This window comes from Onthophagus taurus, chromosome 2, assembly GCF_036711975.1.
Source record: "Onthophagus taurus isolate NC chromosome 2, IU_Otau_3.0, whole genome shotgun sequence".
NCBI lineage: Eukaryota > Metazoa > Arthropoda > Insecta > Coleoptera > Scarabaeidae > Onthophagus > Onthophagus taurus.
In genome coordinates this window covers 27,739,802-27,752,764 of record NC_091967.1, presented here as the reverse complement: position 1 = coordinate 27,752,764, position 12,963 = coordinate 27,739,802, and the positions used below count along the sequence as shown (strand labels likewise).

The 12,963-nt window shown below is 35.5% G+C and overlaps 2 protein-coding genes across 2 annotated transcripts in view; both read right to left on the bottom strand.

The window, feature by feature from the left end:
* Positions 1 to 12,963, bottom strand: part of LOC111419553 (potassium/sodium hyperpolarization-activated cyclic nucleotide-gated channel 1-like) — a 42,993-nt gene that overhangs the window by 17,099 nt on the left and 12,931 nt on the right. The window lies entirely within an intron of this gene.
* On the bottom strand, positions 9,999 to 10,808 carry LOC139432687 (E3 SUMO-protein ligase ZBED1-like). Its single transcript, XM_071201449.1, has one exon. The coding sequence runs from the start codon at positions 10,806 to 10,808 to the stop codon at positions 9,999 to 10,001; it is 810 nt and encodes a 269-aa protein (XP_071057550.1).

Below are 12,963 nucleotides of genomic sequence, written 5' to 3'. Positions count from 1 at the left end.
AGCGCTGAGCACAAGAGCGCGATCCTCGTTCCTCACACCACACTAAAAACGACCGGTATTTTCCATCCACTTCGGTCTCCATAGCGACGGAATGTTCCACTTGGAAGGGTGGCTCAGACAACAATGCCGCGACGGAACAACTCGAAACTCCCTGAATAAACTCGTCTACAGTAAACCTTTGTGCTCCGCAAATATTATGGACTTATCTTCACGCGTTCAGATTGTACAGGGTGTGCTCGTGAATTATTTCCAACAGGGTATCAAATTTATTAATTTTTGCTTTATGTAGGTAATTTGACATCGTCTTCATGAAATGAGCGACACATGTTCTTAAAATAATAATGTCGCGTATGCTCTGGTCTTGATCGCACACATATTTATAACATACCTTTAAATACTCATATAACCTCATATTATTGAGAGCGAGACAAACACCTGTGATTAAAGCAAAGCTCCAATCCGTCACAATTTCAGAAATTATAGGCCATTTTCGATGACACCTTGCAATGACAAAGTTTTTAAAATGACTTAAAAAGGAAGAGTTTGTTACGGCATCGTGCATGGAAGAGATTAATTCAAAAATAGGGATTATTTGACTTTTCACATTTACAACTCCAGCATAGTAATATACACGACGGCCCTTTTCTGTGACGTAAGGACGTACCAGTGAACCGGTTGCATCAAAAAATATTTTTATTTTATTTCCTTTCGGCACTGTACTATTTATAGTATTTTTGCAAAAGAGATATACTAAAACTCTACTGTTAGGAAATTGAATATATTTATTGTCATCTAGGTTTTCATGCAGGGCCGTTAGCAGAATGTCAGTGTAATCATCAAGTTGAAAATCTGTATCACTTTTCCCTTCACTTTTGATTTTTTGATAAACGGGTAGTGACCTTACGATTTGCATATTACCATCTCTTGCTATAGTGTCATCGATATTATTTAAGTCTTCCATTCTGATTAAGTACGCTGAGTTTCTCTCAAGTTTTTCTTTATATTGTCGTCTTTCGATGTTACAAACTTGGTAGGTATGTTGCGTCTTATGATTAGTTATTTTTTTATCGTACTTAATAACAATGTTTAGAGATTTATCAATGAATATGTACTCAAATCTGAGTTTTCTGCAGGGTTCGTGCTTGCACTTACCATATTAAATAACGTGAGTATAATCACCGTTAGTATTGCTACGTGAACCTCTAAATATAATCACGCATGTAATTCCCAACTGAATTAATATTTTCTTTAAATTTAATTTCCTTTTTTGGTGGTGAAGCCAACTTTGATCAAAAACATATATTAAATGTTCTGTTTTCAGATTGAAATCTGTTTTGTTTTGCACGACTTGATCGATTGTGGTCGGTTTTTTATATTGACACGGCTCCACCTGTAATGTCGGTAGCTGTGCCTTACTTATAAAGGTTTCATAATCAGTAGAGGATTCTGATAAATGTTCTCCATCTAATCTATCATGAATATTACTAAATAATGAAACGTTAGAAACAAGTAGCTGCGATATAGTTGGCGACGAACGTTTACTATTTAGTATTACAGTTTCATTTGCATTAGTGGATCTTTCTTTTATTTCAATGTTATTATATTTTGATAGAATAAACGTATACTTTCTTTTAACATTGGTAAATAAACCTATTTTATTTATATATGTATCCTTTATTTTCAACGCTTTGCACAACAGAGAATATATGTCCACTCCCGAACGTTTTGGGGTTTTTTCCAAATCAGACAAGAAACCCTTGCCCGTTTTTATAATAACCACTAATTCATCAACAAATGAGTCAATATCAAAGCCTTTTTTTCCTTTCATTTTTGAGTCTATGAAAGGTCAGATTTTTAGATAAAACCTGCGAACGCAACTAACGCAAAGAATTAAGAAAGAAATCATAAAAGAAACGAATGAACTATAAACAAGTGCTGAAATAGCAAATTAAAAAGTTAATAAGAAACAATTGATTCTGAACGAAATAAGGTTACAAAAGCAACAAGGTAACTAACTCTAATGATAATAAAAATAACGCAATGAAAAATTCAAATAATAAAGAAAGTATAATAAACTTTCTAAGACAAATAAAAGGTGTTAATGAAACCAACTAACACGTAATTAATATAAAATAAGATATATAATGAGAAATAACAACACTAAACAAACAATACGGAACGACAAACGTGAAATGACAACTAAACCAAGACGCAACAATGTGGATAACGGAGATAATGAACCATCAACAGCTCAGCCAATCAAAAAAAAAATTGCTAAAATAAAATAAAAAACAAGTGCTAAAATAGCAAGATAAAAAGATAATAAGAAACGATTGGAACGAAACGAAGATTCTTAACAGAATAATGTCAAAAAAGCAACAAAATACCTAATTCTAATAGTAATAAAAAAATAATACAACGAATATTTTAAGTAATAAAGAAATGACAAACGCAAACCAACCTTCAAAGACAAAGAAAATGATTAAATGAAATAAACTAACACCTTATATAACACAGGAAATATTATGTGAAGTAGTAACAGTATAACCAAACAATACGGAGTCACAAATGTCGAATAAAGCAAAGCCAAGACGCAACGCAAAAACCAACACGCAGCGTAACCAGTCGAAAAATGAAATGGATTTTGCCTCGATAGGTCTAGGTGCCACCTTTCTTTATTCGTTATTTTTTTGAAGACACCTAATGCTAACATAAGTTGTTGTAATAAAAATATTACAGGCAATAAAGTGGGTGGAAGTACTGGTTGTACTACGTTAGGAATCAAGTGAAGATATTGGGACTGCAACCAATTTTGGGGGAAATTAAAAAACCTCCTTTAATCAATCCAAGCTTTCGATTGTAATTTCAATCATCATCAGGGAGTACTACAAACAATAAACGGAACAAAATGTCTATTACAAAAGGATGTTTTTAGAGATGTTTCACATTGCGTCTTCCTCAGACACAGTTAATTTTAGAACGGACTCACAGGGGTTGAGCGACATTTATTGTGGGTTGATTTTGGCATCTAAGGGTGATGGTTCCAATGGTACCTCGAGTGATTCTTCTTTGGGTGCAATATGGTTTTAGTGACTCCAACCTTGGTTGGTAGTCGTTACCTTGTTCTTTGACTTGGTATTTTCCTGTTTGTTTACGAAATTTTTAACACAGGGCAGGTTTTTGGCCTCTATAACTTGCCCCTTTAATTTTGTATCTTCCCCTTCCGTGGGTGAGCTATTTGAGCCAACATCTATTGTTGCGTCGGCCTTCTGCCGTTTGTTAATTTTGGCCTGAGGGCTTTAACTTTTAAGATTTTGGTATGTACCAAATTAGGGTAGAGCGTTTATTTTTCTCGTTTTAAGATCTTTTGTGAGTCTCTGTTTCCTAACTCCTTTCCCGCCTCTTTCAAATTTGCTCTAGTGATCAACGCCACCTATGATCCGGAGTTGGTATTAATTTCACGTGGTGACCTTTGTGTTGTCCTGTTTTCCCCCAGAGACGGTGGCGCCTTGTACTTCATCGATCGTTCTCGCCGAATATCGATCTCAATAATGGTCGTAGCGTTTTGGCGTCGTTGTTAAGGTTTCTTGTGTTCTTCGTCGTCGCTTTTGAGTAACAACTGCCGTTTGGTAGATAAGTTATGTTTTTATATGGGGTTTCATTAACATCAACGTTCTTTAGACGTTCTTAGCCTCTCAATGTAAGTAGCGATTGCTCGTGTGAGCCTTTCGTCCCCTTTTGGTTTATTTTTGACCGTTTTGTTCCGTTTATTGTTTGTAGTACTCCCTGATGATGATTGAAATTACAATCGAAAGCTTGGATTGATTAAAGGAGGTTTTTTAATTTCCCCCAAAATTGGTTGCAGTCCCAATATCTTCACTTGATTACAGGCAATAACACAAATTTTAGTACGGAGCCAAATACTGGGATCATCAACCGTGGGGTGAATAAAAACCGCCTTTACTAGTACCTTAGCTTTTGAATTTTTATTTTTAATTCTTCATCAGAGGAACGCTTTTTTATTTAAAATAAAAGAAACAAATCAAACAAATTATACAATAAAAAACTTAACTTCTTAACTTACAGATAGAGGTTATAAGTCGCAAAAATACAAAAACCAATAAGTCAAACAGGTGGCCAGACAGTAAACGGCCCAAAAAACCGCCGCAAAACCAAAAATCCAGCACGATGGCATAGGAACAATCAAATTCGAGAACAAAACCACAACACCAAGAACAACAGGTGACATTCATGACAATTAACAGCCGAGAGCCATACTAACCCAACAGAAGCGGAAAAAAGGCAATTCCCCAACCACAAGGCGGGAAACTTGAATACCAACCAAGGTCAAAACCAAACCTCCCCGAAAGACGAATCGTCGAGAGGTGGGGGACGAGCAACATGTAACTTAACCAAATTGCAATAAATGTCGCTAACATTTTGCACATCAGTGCGAAAATTTACAGAATTAGGCTCACTCAGGATGTGGAACATCTTAAGAAAACGCCGTTTATAGTATGAGGGTTTAAAACATACTATGGAGGAGTTGTCGAAATCGAAGGTATGTCCCGTGGTAAGATGGTGTTCCACAAGGGCCGTGGCATTCAACTTTTTTAATCTGCAGTCTCTACGGTGTTGGTCGAGTCTCCTCTTAAGATATTGGCTGGTCATACCCACGTAGGAGCCGGAACAACCCTGACAGTTGATCTTACACATCAAGTTGGTTTTCAGACCATCGGGTCGATCTTTCAAGCTGGTAAAAATGCCACGTAGAGGTTTGGTGGTATATTTAGCGAACTGTAAAGTTCCGTCATTGAAAACCTTCACCAGATTATCGAACAAATTTTAGTGTTATTTAACCCTTTCGCGACTTTTAACTTAGTGGTGCATATGTGTACCAGGAGTCGCGAAAGGGTTAAGACAGAAAAAGACATAAATAAAAATTGAAACTAATTGAACATAGTCACACACGTTCATATAAACCCATTCATAGTTAACTTATTGCGGCTGAACCAATTTTCCACAATTCACACATTAGTACACGTTTTATGGATCATTTCATTAAGTGTTGAACTAGTAATTACAAGGCTGGTGTCATCAGCATAATTCGTTTTGTGACAATTCAGGCCGAAGAGTAGAAGGTCATTTATAAAGATAACGAACAAAAGCGGTCCCAGTATACTACCCTGTGAGATACCGTAGAGTGTAGTTTTATTAGTAGAAATTACAGTCTTACTTTTTAAGCTTATGACTTTAGTAGAGTGTGACCTAGTATTTAAATAAAATGTTATAATATCGTTGGCTGGTCCCTTGAATCCATATCGTTCAAGTTTCATTACTAACAAGGGAAGTATCAGAACTGTCCCTCACCGATTTTGTTGAAATTTCGTACAGCGATAGTATGGCCAAAAATAAGGTTTATGTATTTTTTTATACGTGCTAATAAAGCCCCTGGGCGAGTTATAAGGGTTGGAAATCGGGGCGAAATATATATATTCGCTTATAGGTTGAAAACGAAAATAGTTATCGAAATGTAGTAAATGTAAACTGATATTCATTTTCAAAGAGCTTTCCATTGATATATCACACATATATCTGAGGGCTTCAGGGGGTAAACTACCCCTAGTTTTTTGGAATATTTTAAAAACTACCCTGTCGATTTTGGCGGTATTATGTATCCTTATAGTACGTTTAAAAGTATTAATGACATGTTTTTTCTTATTTGCCTCTGACCATCCCCTGCAACGTTACGGGGTATGATAAATAATCCCTTTCCTTAAGAATAATGTGATAAACTGTTACACTTTTGAACAATATTTTGAAGAAAACCATTAATTAGATGTAAATTAAGATTTACGCAGTAAAATAAACCCTATACGACATTAAGGGGTGGCTGGGGTTAACTACCCTAACCACACAAAAATTTTTTTTTTTTTTGCGAAAATTGTTTGTTGATTTTGGTGCAATTTCCCACGATGATTTTTTTATAGGTTAGATATCTCTCTATTTCATTAGAAGATTTTCTGATCAAGTTATTCTCTACCAGTACGATGTCAATTTGCATCAGCGAGATATTTTAAAATTGCAATCCTTAACGCATAACCAGTTGTCTTCCCCACGATTTATTAATGTTTTTAAATACGCCTGGTTTGCATTTGGCTATATAGAGGAGAGACCAGAACAGTTTGAAAATCCTGTGGAGGTTTGCTTTTCTAATGAAAAACCTACGTGCGATATCTGTGGAGATATAGCTGTTATAACTTGTGCATAGTGTAAACAATCGTTGTGTTTAAAACATTTGCAAATCTGGGTGTGTGGGTGGGCTACAAGGATACCAGAGGACCTAATGCAATAATCCAAACTAGTCCCAGGCCGCTGCAGTCTCTAGTTATTCAGAAAATAATCGTTAAATTTGCTCTTGAAAACGAGGAATATTAAAAAATTCATCCCTCGGCCCCTACGGCAAATCTGGGTGTGTGGGTGGGCTTAGAAGGATACCAGATGACCTAATGCAATAATCTAGACTAGTCCCAGGGTGCTGCAGTCTCTAGTTATTGAGAAAACAAAGTTTAAATTTGATATTGAAAACGAGTAATATTAAAAAATTCACCCTTCGGCCCCTACATCAAATCTGGGGGTGCTAGTGGGCTAGAAAGATACCAGAGGACCTAACGCAATAATCCAAACTAGTCCCAGGGCGCTGCAGTCTCTAGTTATTCAGAAAATAATCGTTAAATTTGCTCTTGAAAACGAGGAATATTAAAAAATTCATCCCTCGGCCCCTACGGCAAATCTGGGTGTGTGGGTGGGCTTAGAAGGATACCAGATGACCTAATGCAATAATCTAGACTAGTCCCAGGGTGCTGCAGTCTCTAGTTATTGAGAAAACAAAGTTTAAATTTGATATTGAAAACGAGTAATATTAAAAAATTCACCCTTCGGCCCCTACATCAAATCTGGGGGTGCTAGTGGGCTAGAAAGATACCAGAGGACCTAACGCAATAATCCAAACTAGTCCCAGGGCGCTGCAGTCTCTAGTTATTCAGAAAATAATCGTTAAATTTGCTCTTGAAAACGAGGGATATTAAAAAATTCATCCCTCGGCCCCTTCGGCAAATCTGGGTGTGTGGGTGGGTTTAGAAGGATACCAGAGGACCTAATGCAATAATCTAGACTAGTCCCAGGGTGCTGCAGTCTCTAGTTATTGAGAAAATAAAGTTTAAATTTGATATTGAAAACGAGTAATATTAAAAAATTCACCCTTCGGCCCCTACATCAAATCTGGGGGTGCTAGTGGGCTAGAAAGATACCAGAGGACCTAACGCAATAATCTAGACTAGTATCAGGGTGCTGCAGTCTCTAATTATTGAGAAAATAATGTTTACATTTGATATTGAAAACGAGAAATATTGAAAAATTCACCCTACGGCCCCTACGGCAAATCTGGGGGTGCTGATGGGCTAGAAGGATACCAGAGGACCTAATGCAATAATCTAAACTAGTCCCAGGGTGCTGCAGTCTCTAGTTATTGAGAAAATAACGTTTACATTTGTTATTGAAAACGAGTAATATTAAAAAATTCACCCCTCGGCCCCTACGGCAAATCTGGGGGTGCTGGTGTGCTAGAAGGATACCAGAGGACCTAATGCAATAATCTGGACTAGTCCCAGGATGCTGCAGTCTCTAGTTATTGAGAAAATAATGTTTAAATTTGATATTGAAAACGAGTAATATTAAAAAATTCACCCTTCGGCCCCTACGGCAAATCTGGGATTGCTGATGGGCTACAAGGATACCAGAGGACCTAATGCAATAATCTAGACTAGTCCCAGGGTGCTGCAGTCTCTAGTTATTGAGAAAATAATATCTAAGTATGCTATTGAAAACGAGGAACCGCTCGGTCCCCACGGCAAATCTGAGGGTGAGGATAGACAGGGAACATACTAGAGGGTCTATTCGAATTATCCAGGATAGTCGCAGATTGCTACAACTTCTATAATTTCAGAAAACTATTTTTTAATTGATATGTTCAATACTTGTCTGGTCAACTGTAATTTTATGAATCTGAATCTGGTACAGATTCGAATATGAATCTAACTTCAGCCACATGCAAATTTAGTTCGTCGTTATGCATTTTGGTACCTATACAACGTAGTATTTCGGAATATAGAAGAATCGGAATCTGGTCCACATGGACCTACATTTATGTATGTGAAGCGATAGTCAGCATCACACATTGTCAATAGAACAATGGAATAATGTTTTTTGCAATTAGCAAACAAGCTTCCACTATGTTTGAGACGAATAATTCTAACGTGCTTACCCACAACCCGTTGTAGGTAAAAATTTCGGATAATCTCCGAATTCGGGTATTGCAAGTAACATATACAGGTGCCCCGTTAAGGGTACGGAGCGGCTGTATCTCGATAACGGTAAGGCCTAGAGGTTTGGGAAAAAAATGTTTATAGGCAAAGTGGGCAAGAGAAATAGCTGGAAATTATTTTGAAGTTCGTAATTCGACCGCTAGGGGACGTAACTGCCATTTATTCTCAGCATATTCTCAGAAAGTTACACAATGAGTTATAATTTTGACAACATTACTAAGTAGCTTGGATAATACCGCATCGCTTTTGTTTTGCGATATTTGTCATATCTGTCATAATAAGGGAGGGGGAGGCCAATCTGTTTTCAAATGTTTACATTTTAATTTCTCATGGACCATTCAACCGATTTGAATATTGTTGGTCTTGTTTGAAAGGGCATTTTATGCTCTTTTTAATGATATTTAAGACCGTTTGGTTTAAAACAAATTAGAGGGCATTATCTGCAGCGATTACATATTTATGTGATTTTTGAAAATAAGTTAAATGGAACGGTACTCTTTACATGACAGATCCTTAGTCACCATAAAATTTGCTAAATAGTAGTGAAAACCGCATATCGATATCTCCATCCATTCTTGAATTATAGAAGAAAATGTTAAAAATTCGTCTATCTTAATCGGATCAAGTCACCTTAGCAAACAAATAAGAGAGCACAAAAATGTTATTATGTTACTGGTGCAAAATCTTCAGAATTCCTTACGTTAAATTATTACGATTTAACCCAATTTATCTTAGTACAATTGTTAATAATAACGAAGATACAGATGGTTAAAGTTAATATTTTATTTTTGTTTTTCATTAATAATTTCGCTTTCTCTTACATTAGGAACATGAAAATTGGTACATTATCATTTTTTAAGATGATAAATAATAATTTGGTATTAGTTTTGATCTATCTTTCAGATGGCGCTGCCTACTCTAAAAAACACTCCTTAAAGTAGTCATATCTTTTTCATCGTTCAAATTTTTACAACTCACACAACTTGATACAGTTTCTCAGAGATTTTTACATAAATTTGGTATACATACCAATCTTCTCTAAAGTTCTCCGTTTCCAAGATAATCACTGTTTAAGGGCACATTGCAAAATTTAACTATGTTCCGTAAACATTAGTTGGCGTTGAAATTAGTGATGGGCACTATCAAATAAAAACTATCGAATAATTCGATAGTTGGTAAGTATTCGAATAATTCGATTGTTGTTACCAACTATTCGAATATTCGATTAGTTATGAACACTATAGAATAATTCGATTGTTGTCAAGTATTCGAATGTTTGAATAACTATCATAATATTCGTTGATTTCTGAATTTATCAAGCAAACGAATAAATAAAATGAAAATATAATTATTTTCATTTTAGTCGAATGCAAGTAATTCATTCAGCTGTTCTAGAAGAATCGCTGATCATACAATGAACAGTCGTCTGATAGTTGACTGAGACTCAAAGTAATGAATTGAATCAAGTGAGGGAAACTATGGACAGTATGGACATGATAAGCATTTTGGCGTGCATTATAATTCAGTAATAATTAATTTTATAAATAGTACACGTTAAATAATTTATGAGTATGACAAAAATGACAAATATATTAATTAAACAAATTTATATTACTATTTAAAAAAAATAATCATGTCGAGGTTTTTCCCAGAGAGTCTGTTTCGGCGTTCATTTATAATTGGTCCAGCTTTGGAAAATACTCGTTCTGAAGGAACTGAGGTAGCTGGAATGCATGAATATCTTTTATGCAGTTGATATATTTCAGGAAGTACACTTTTGTAGCGCTTCCAAAATTCAATCGGATTTTGAGTTCCTGCTACAAGCGAGATCTCTAAATATTGTGTAACCATCAATGCTGCAGTCGTGCATGGTGTTGAAATACTTTTTAAAGTGACAATTTCTTGATCAAAGTGTGACCAAATGTTTTCTTTATCATCAGTATTGTCAGTTGTAGTTTCTATGGTCTGTTTTTCAATTGTCTCACCTTTATTTTGTAAAATAGAGGATATTTCTTCAATAATTAATTTTTGAACTATGTCACCATTTTCTGCAACACTAAAAGCTGCTTTTTTAAATCTAGGATCTAAAAACGTTGCTTTTGAGCAAAGTAAATTTGTTTCTAAGATCCCAAGTCGTGTTCTAACATTATCTTGTAAAACAAGTTGTAAAGTTTCTGCACTGGTCGTTTTAGGAATGCGGCTTTTTAGCGAATGCTGTAGACATCTTATAAGAGGAATAATTAATGACATTGTTATATATTTTTCGCCTGATAATTCAATAGTTATTTTTTCAAATGGCTTCAAAATGGATACCACATCTATCAGCAGATCCCATTCTGTTGCTGTAATAAATTCTGGAGCTCTTGGTAGCGATGTAATGGCGGCTGATAATGGGTCTTTAATCGCTAATAGTCTTTCTGCCATAATTAAAGTAGAGTTCCATCTAGTAGATACATCTTGTTTTACTTTTAATTCAGGGTATAGCATTTGTTTTTGCATGCTTTTTAATTTTTCACATGCCACTGTGCTGTGCTTAAAATGAGCTACCAATGCTCTACATTTTTTTATTAATCGCATTACTGGTTCGGTTGACTTTAGAGCATCTGTAACACATAAATTTAAAGTATGCGCAATACATGGATGGTGTTCTTTTTGAAGGTGCCCAATTATGGCATTTTTATATTAGCACCGTTGTCACTAACAATGCTGTAGCGGGGCCGTGGTAGGCAACTAAATATACAATATGTATAGTTGTAAGACAAGTTGTAACTTGTAAAGATGAGCAATAAAGAAGTGATATTCAAGGGAATAACACGTATAACACAAATGCTAATTATTTTATAGTCAATTTCCCAAACATTAAAAATTTCTGATAAAGCAGACGCAATGTTTACACCAGTATGGGCTTCCGGTATTTCTTTAGTTGCCAAAACAAGGGAATAACACGTATAACACATGGTGTCAGGTTTGAGCGCAAAGAAAAAGTAATCGTTTTAAAAGAAAAAAATAAATAAAAGTGCCGTGGAACGGAAAAGTAACGTACGCGGGCGAGAAAAATTCGAAAAATAAAAAGGGTGCCGTGGAACGAAACGTACGCGGGCCGGATTAAATTCGTGGACAATGGCGTCGGACGGGAAAAAAGTACGTCGTGAAAAAGAAGTAGACATTGATCAGTTAACAGAACAGTTAAATAATTTACAAAAGTTAGTAAAAAATCTACAAGAAACACGTGGAAGAAATGAACCGGAAATTCTGGCGACCGTGCAACAGGCAATACCAGCACCGGAAAAGTTCTCATTCGCGAAAGAAGATTGGGAAACGTGGATAACACATTACGAAAGGTTCCGACTGGCGACAAATTTACAAAGGGTAAGCGAAAAATCGCAAATAAACTCATTATGTCTTCATATGGGACCGGAAATAGCAAAATTTTTACAAACGCATTTTCAAGACGAGTCAAGTTTTAAAAAGTATGAAGATCTAAAAGAGTTCTTAAACGAAAAATTTACTAAAACGCAGAACGTTATATATGCACGTGCGAAATTTAATTTACGAAATCAAAAAGACGGCGAAACGGCGGAAGAATACATACGCGCAATAACGATTTTAGCAAAAGAATGCCGCTACGGGTTATTAGAAAACGAATTAATTAGAGATAAATTAGTAGTAGGAATTAGAGATCCAAAATTATCTGAGAACCCACAATTAGACGAAATGTTAACGTTGGAAAAAGCAGTAATAAAAATTACTCAAGCCGAAAGAGTAAAAACTGAAAACACAAAACTCCGCGAAGAGCGTTATCGCGTAGATCGTCTACAGGCTGGGCGACAGCGAAGCGGCGTCGGCGGTTGTGAATATCGAGAAAAAAATCATAGAAAAAACGTAGGGCGCACATGTTTTAGATGTGGTAATAAAAACGGACACCAAAGAAAAGATTGCCCTGCAGATAAACAAGAATGCCGTAAATGTAAAAGAATTGGTCATTTTGCATCTCAATGTCGAACGAAAAAATTTAAAATAAAAAAGGTAATAGTAGAATCGGAAAACGATAGTTCGCGAGATGGAAGTACTGAAAGTGAATTTGAATGCAATCGCTTAATCCGCGTAAACAAAATTGAAAAAATACGACCATGGGAAATCCGGTTGGATGTAGGTAGTAAAATTATTGATTTTAAAATAGATACAGGCGCCGATGAATCGATTATGAGTTACACCTGTTTTAAAAACAAATTCAATAAAAACTATTCGCTAAAACAAACCAAAGCAATCTTAATTGGTCCAGGAGGAGACAAAAAAGATAGCCAAATAAAAGTATATGGAAAAATTAAATTACCAGTTAAATGGAAAAATAAAACAAAATTAATCAGATTCTTTGTAGCAGACACAAATGAAAATTTATTGGGAAGACCGTCACTGACAAAATTAGAAATAGTTGAATGGAAGAATAAGGAATTAATAATAGGAAGCATTAACATAGAAAAAGAAGTAAAAGAAAAATTTCCAAAGGTATTTAAAGGTATAGGGAAACTTACAAATTTCAAGTACAACATTAAATTAAGCGATAACACACAACCGTATG

Coding starts and splice junctions, on each gene's coding strand:
- LOC139432687 (XM_071201449.1), bottom strand. CDS start 10,808: ATGGCAGAAAGACTATTAGCGATTAAAGACCCATTATCAGCCGCCATT.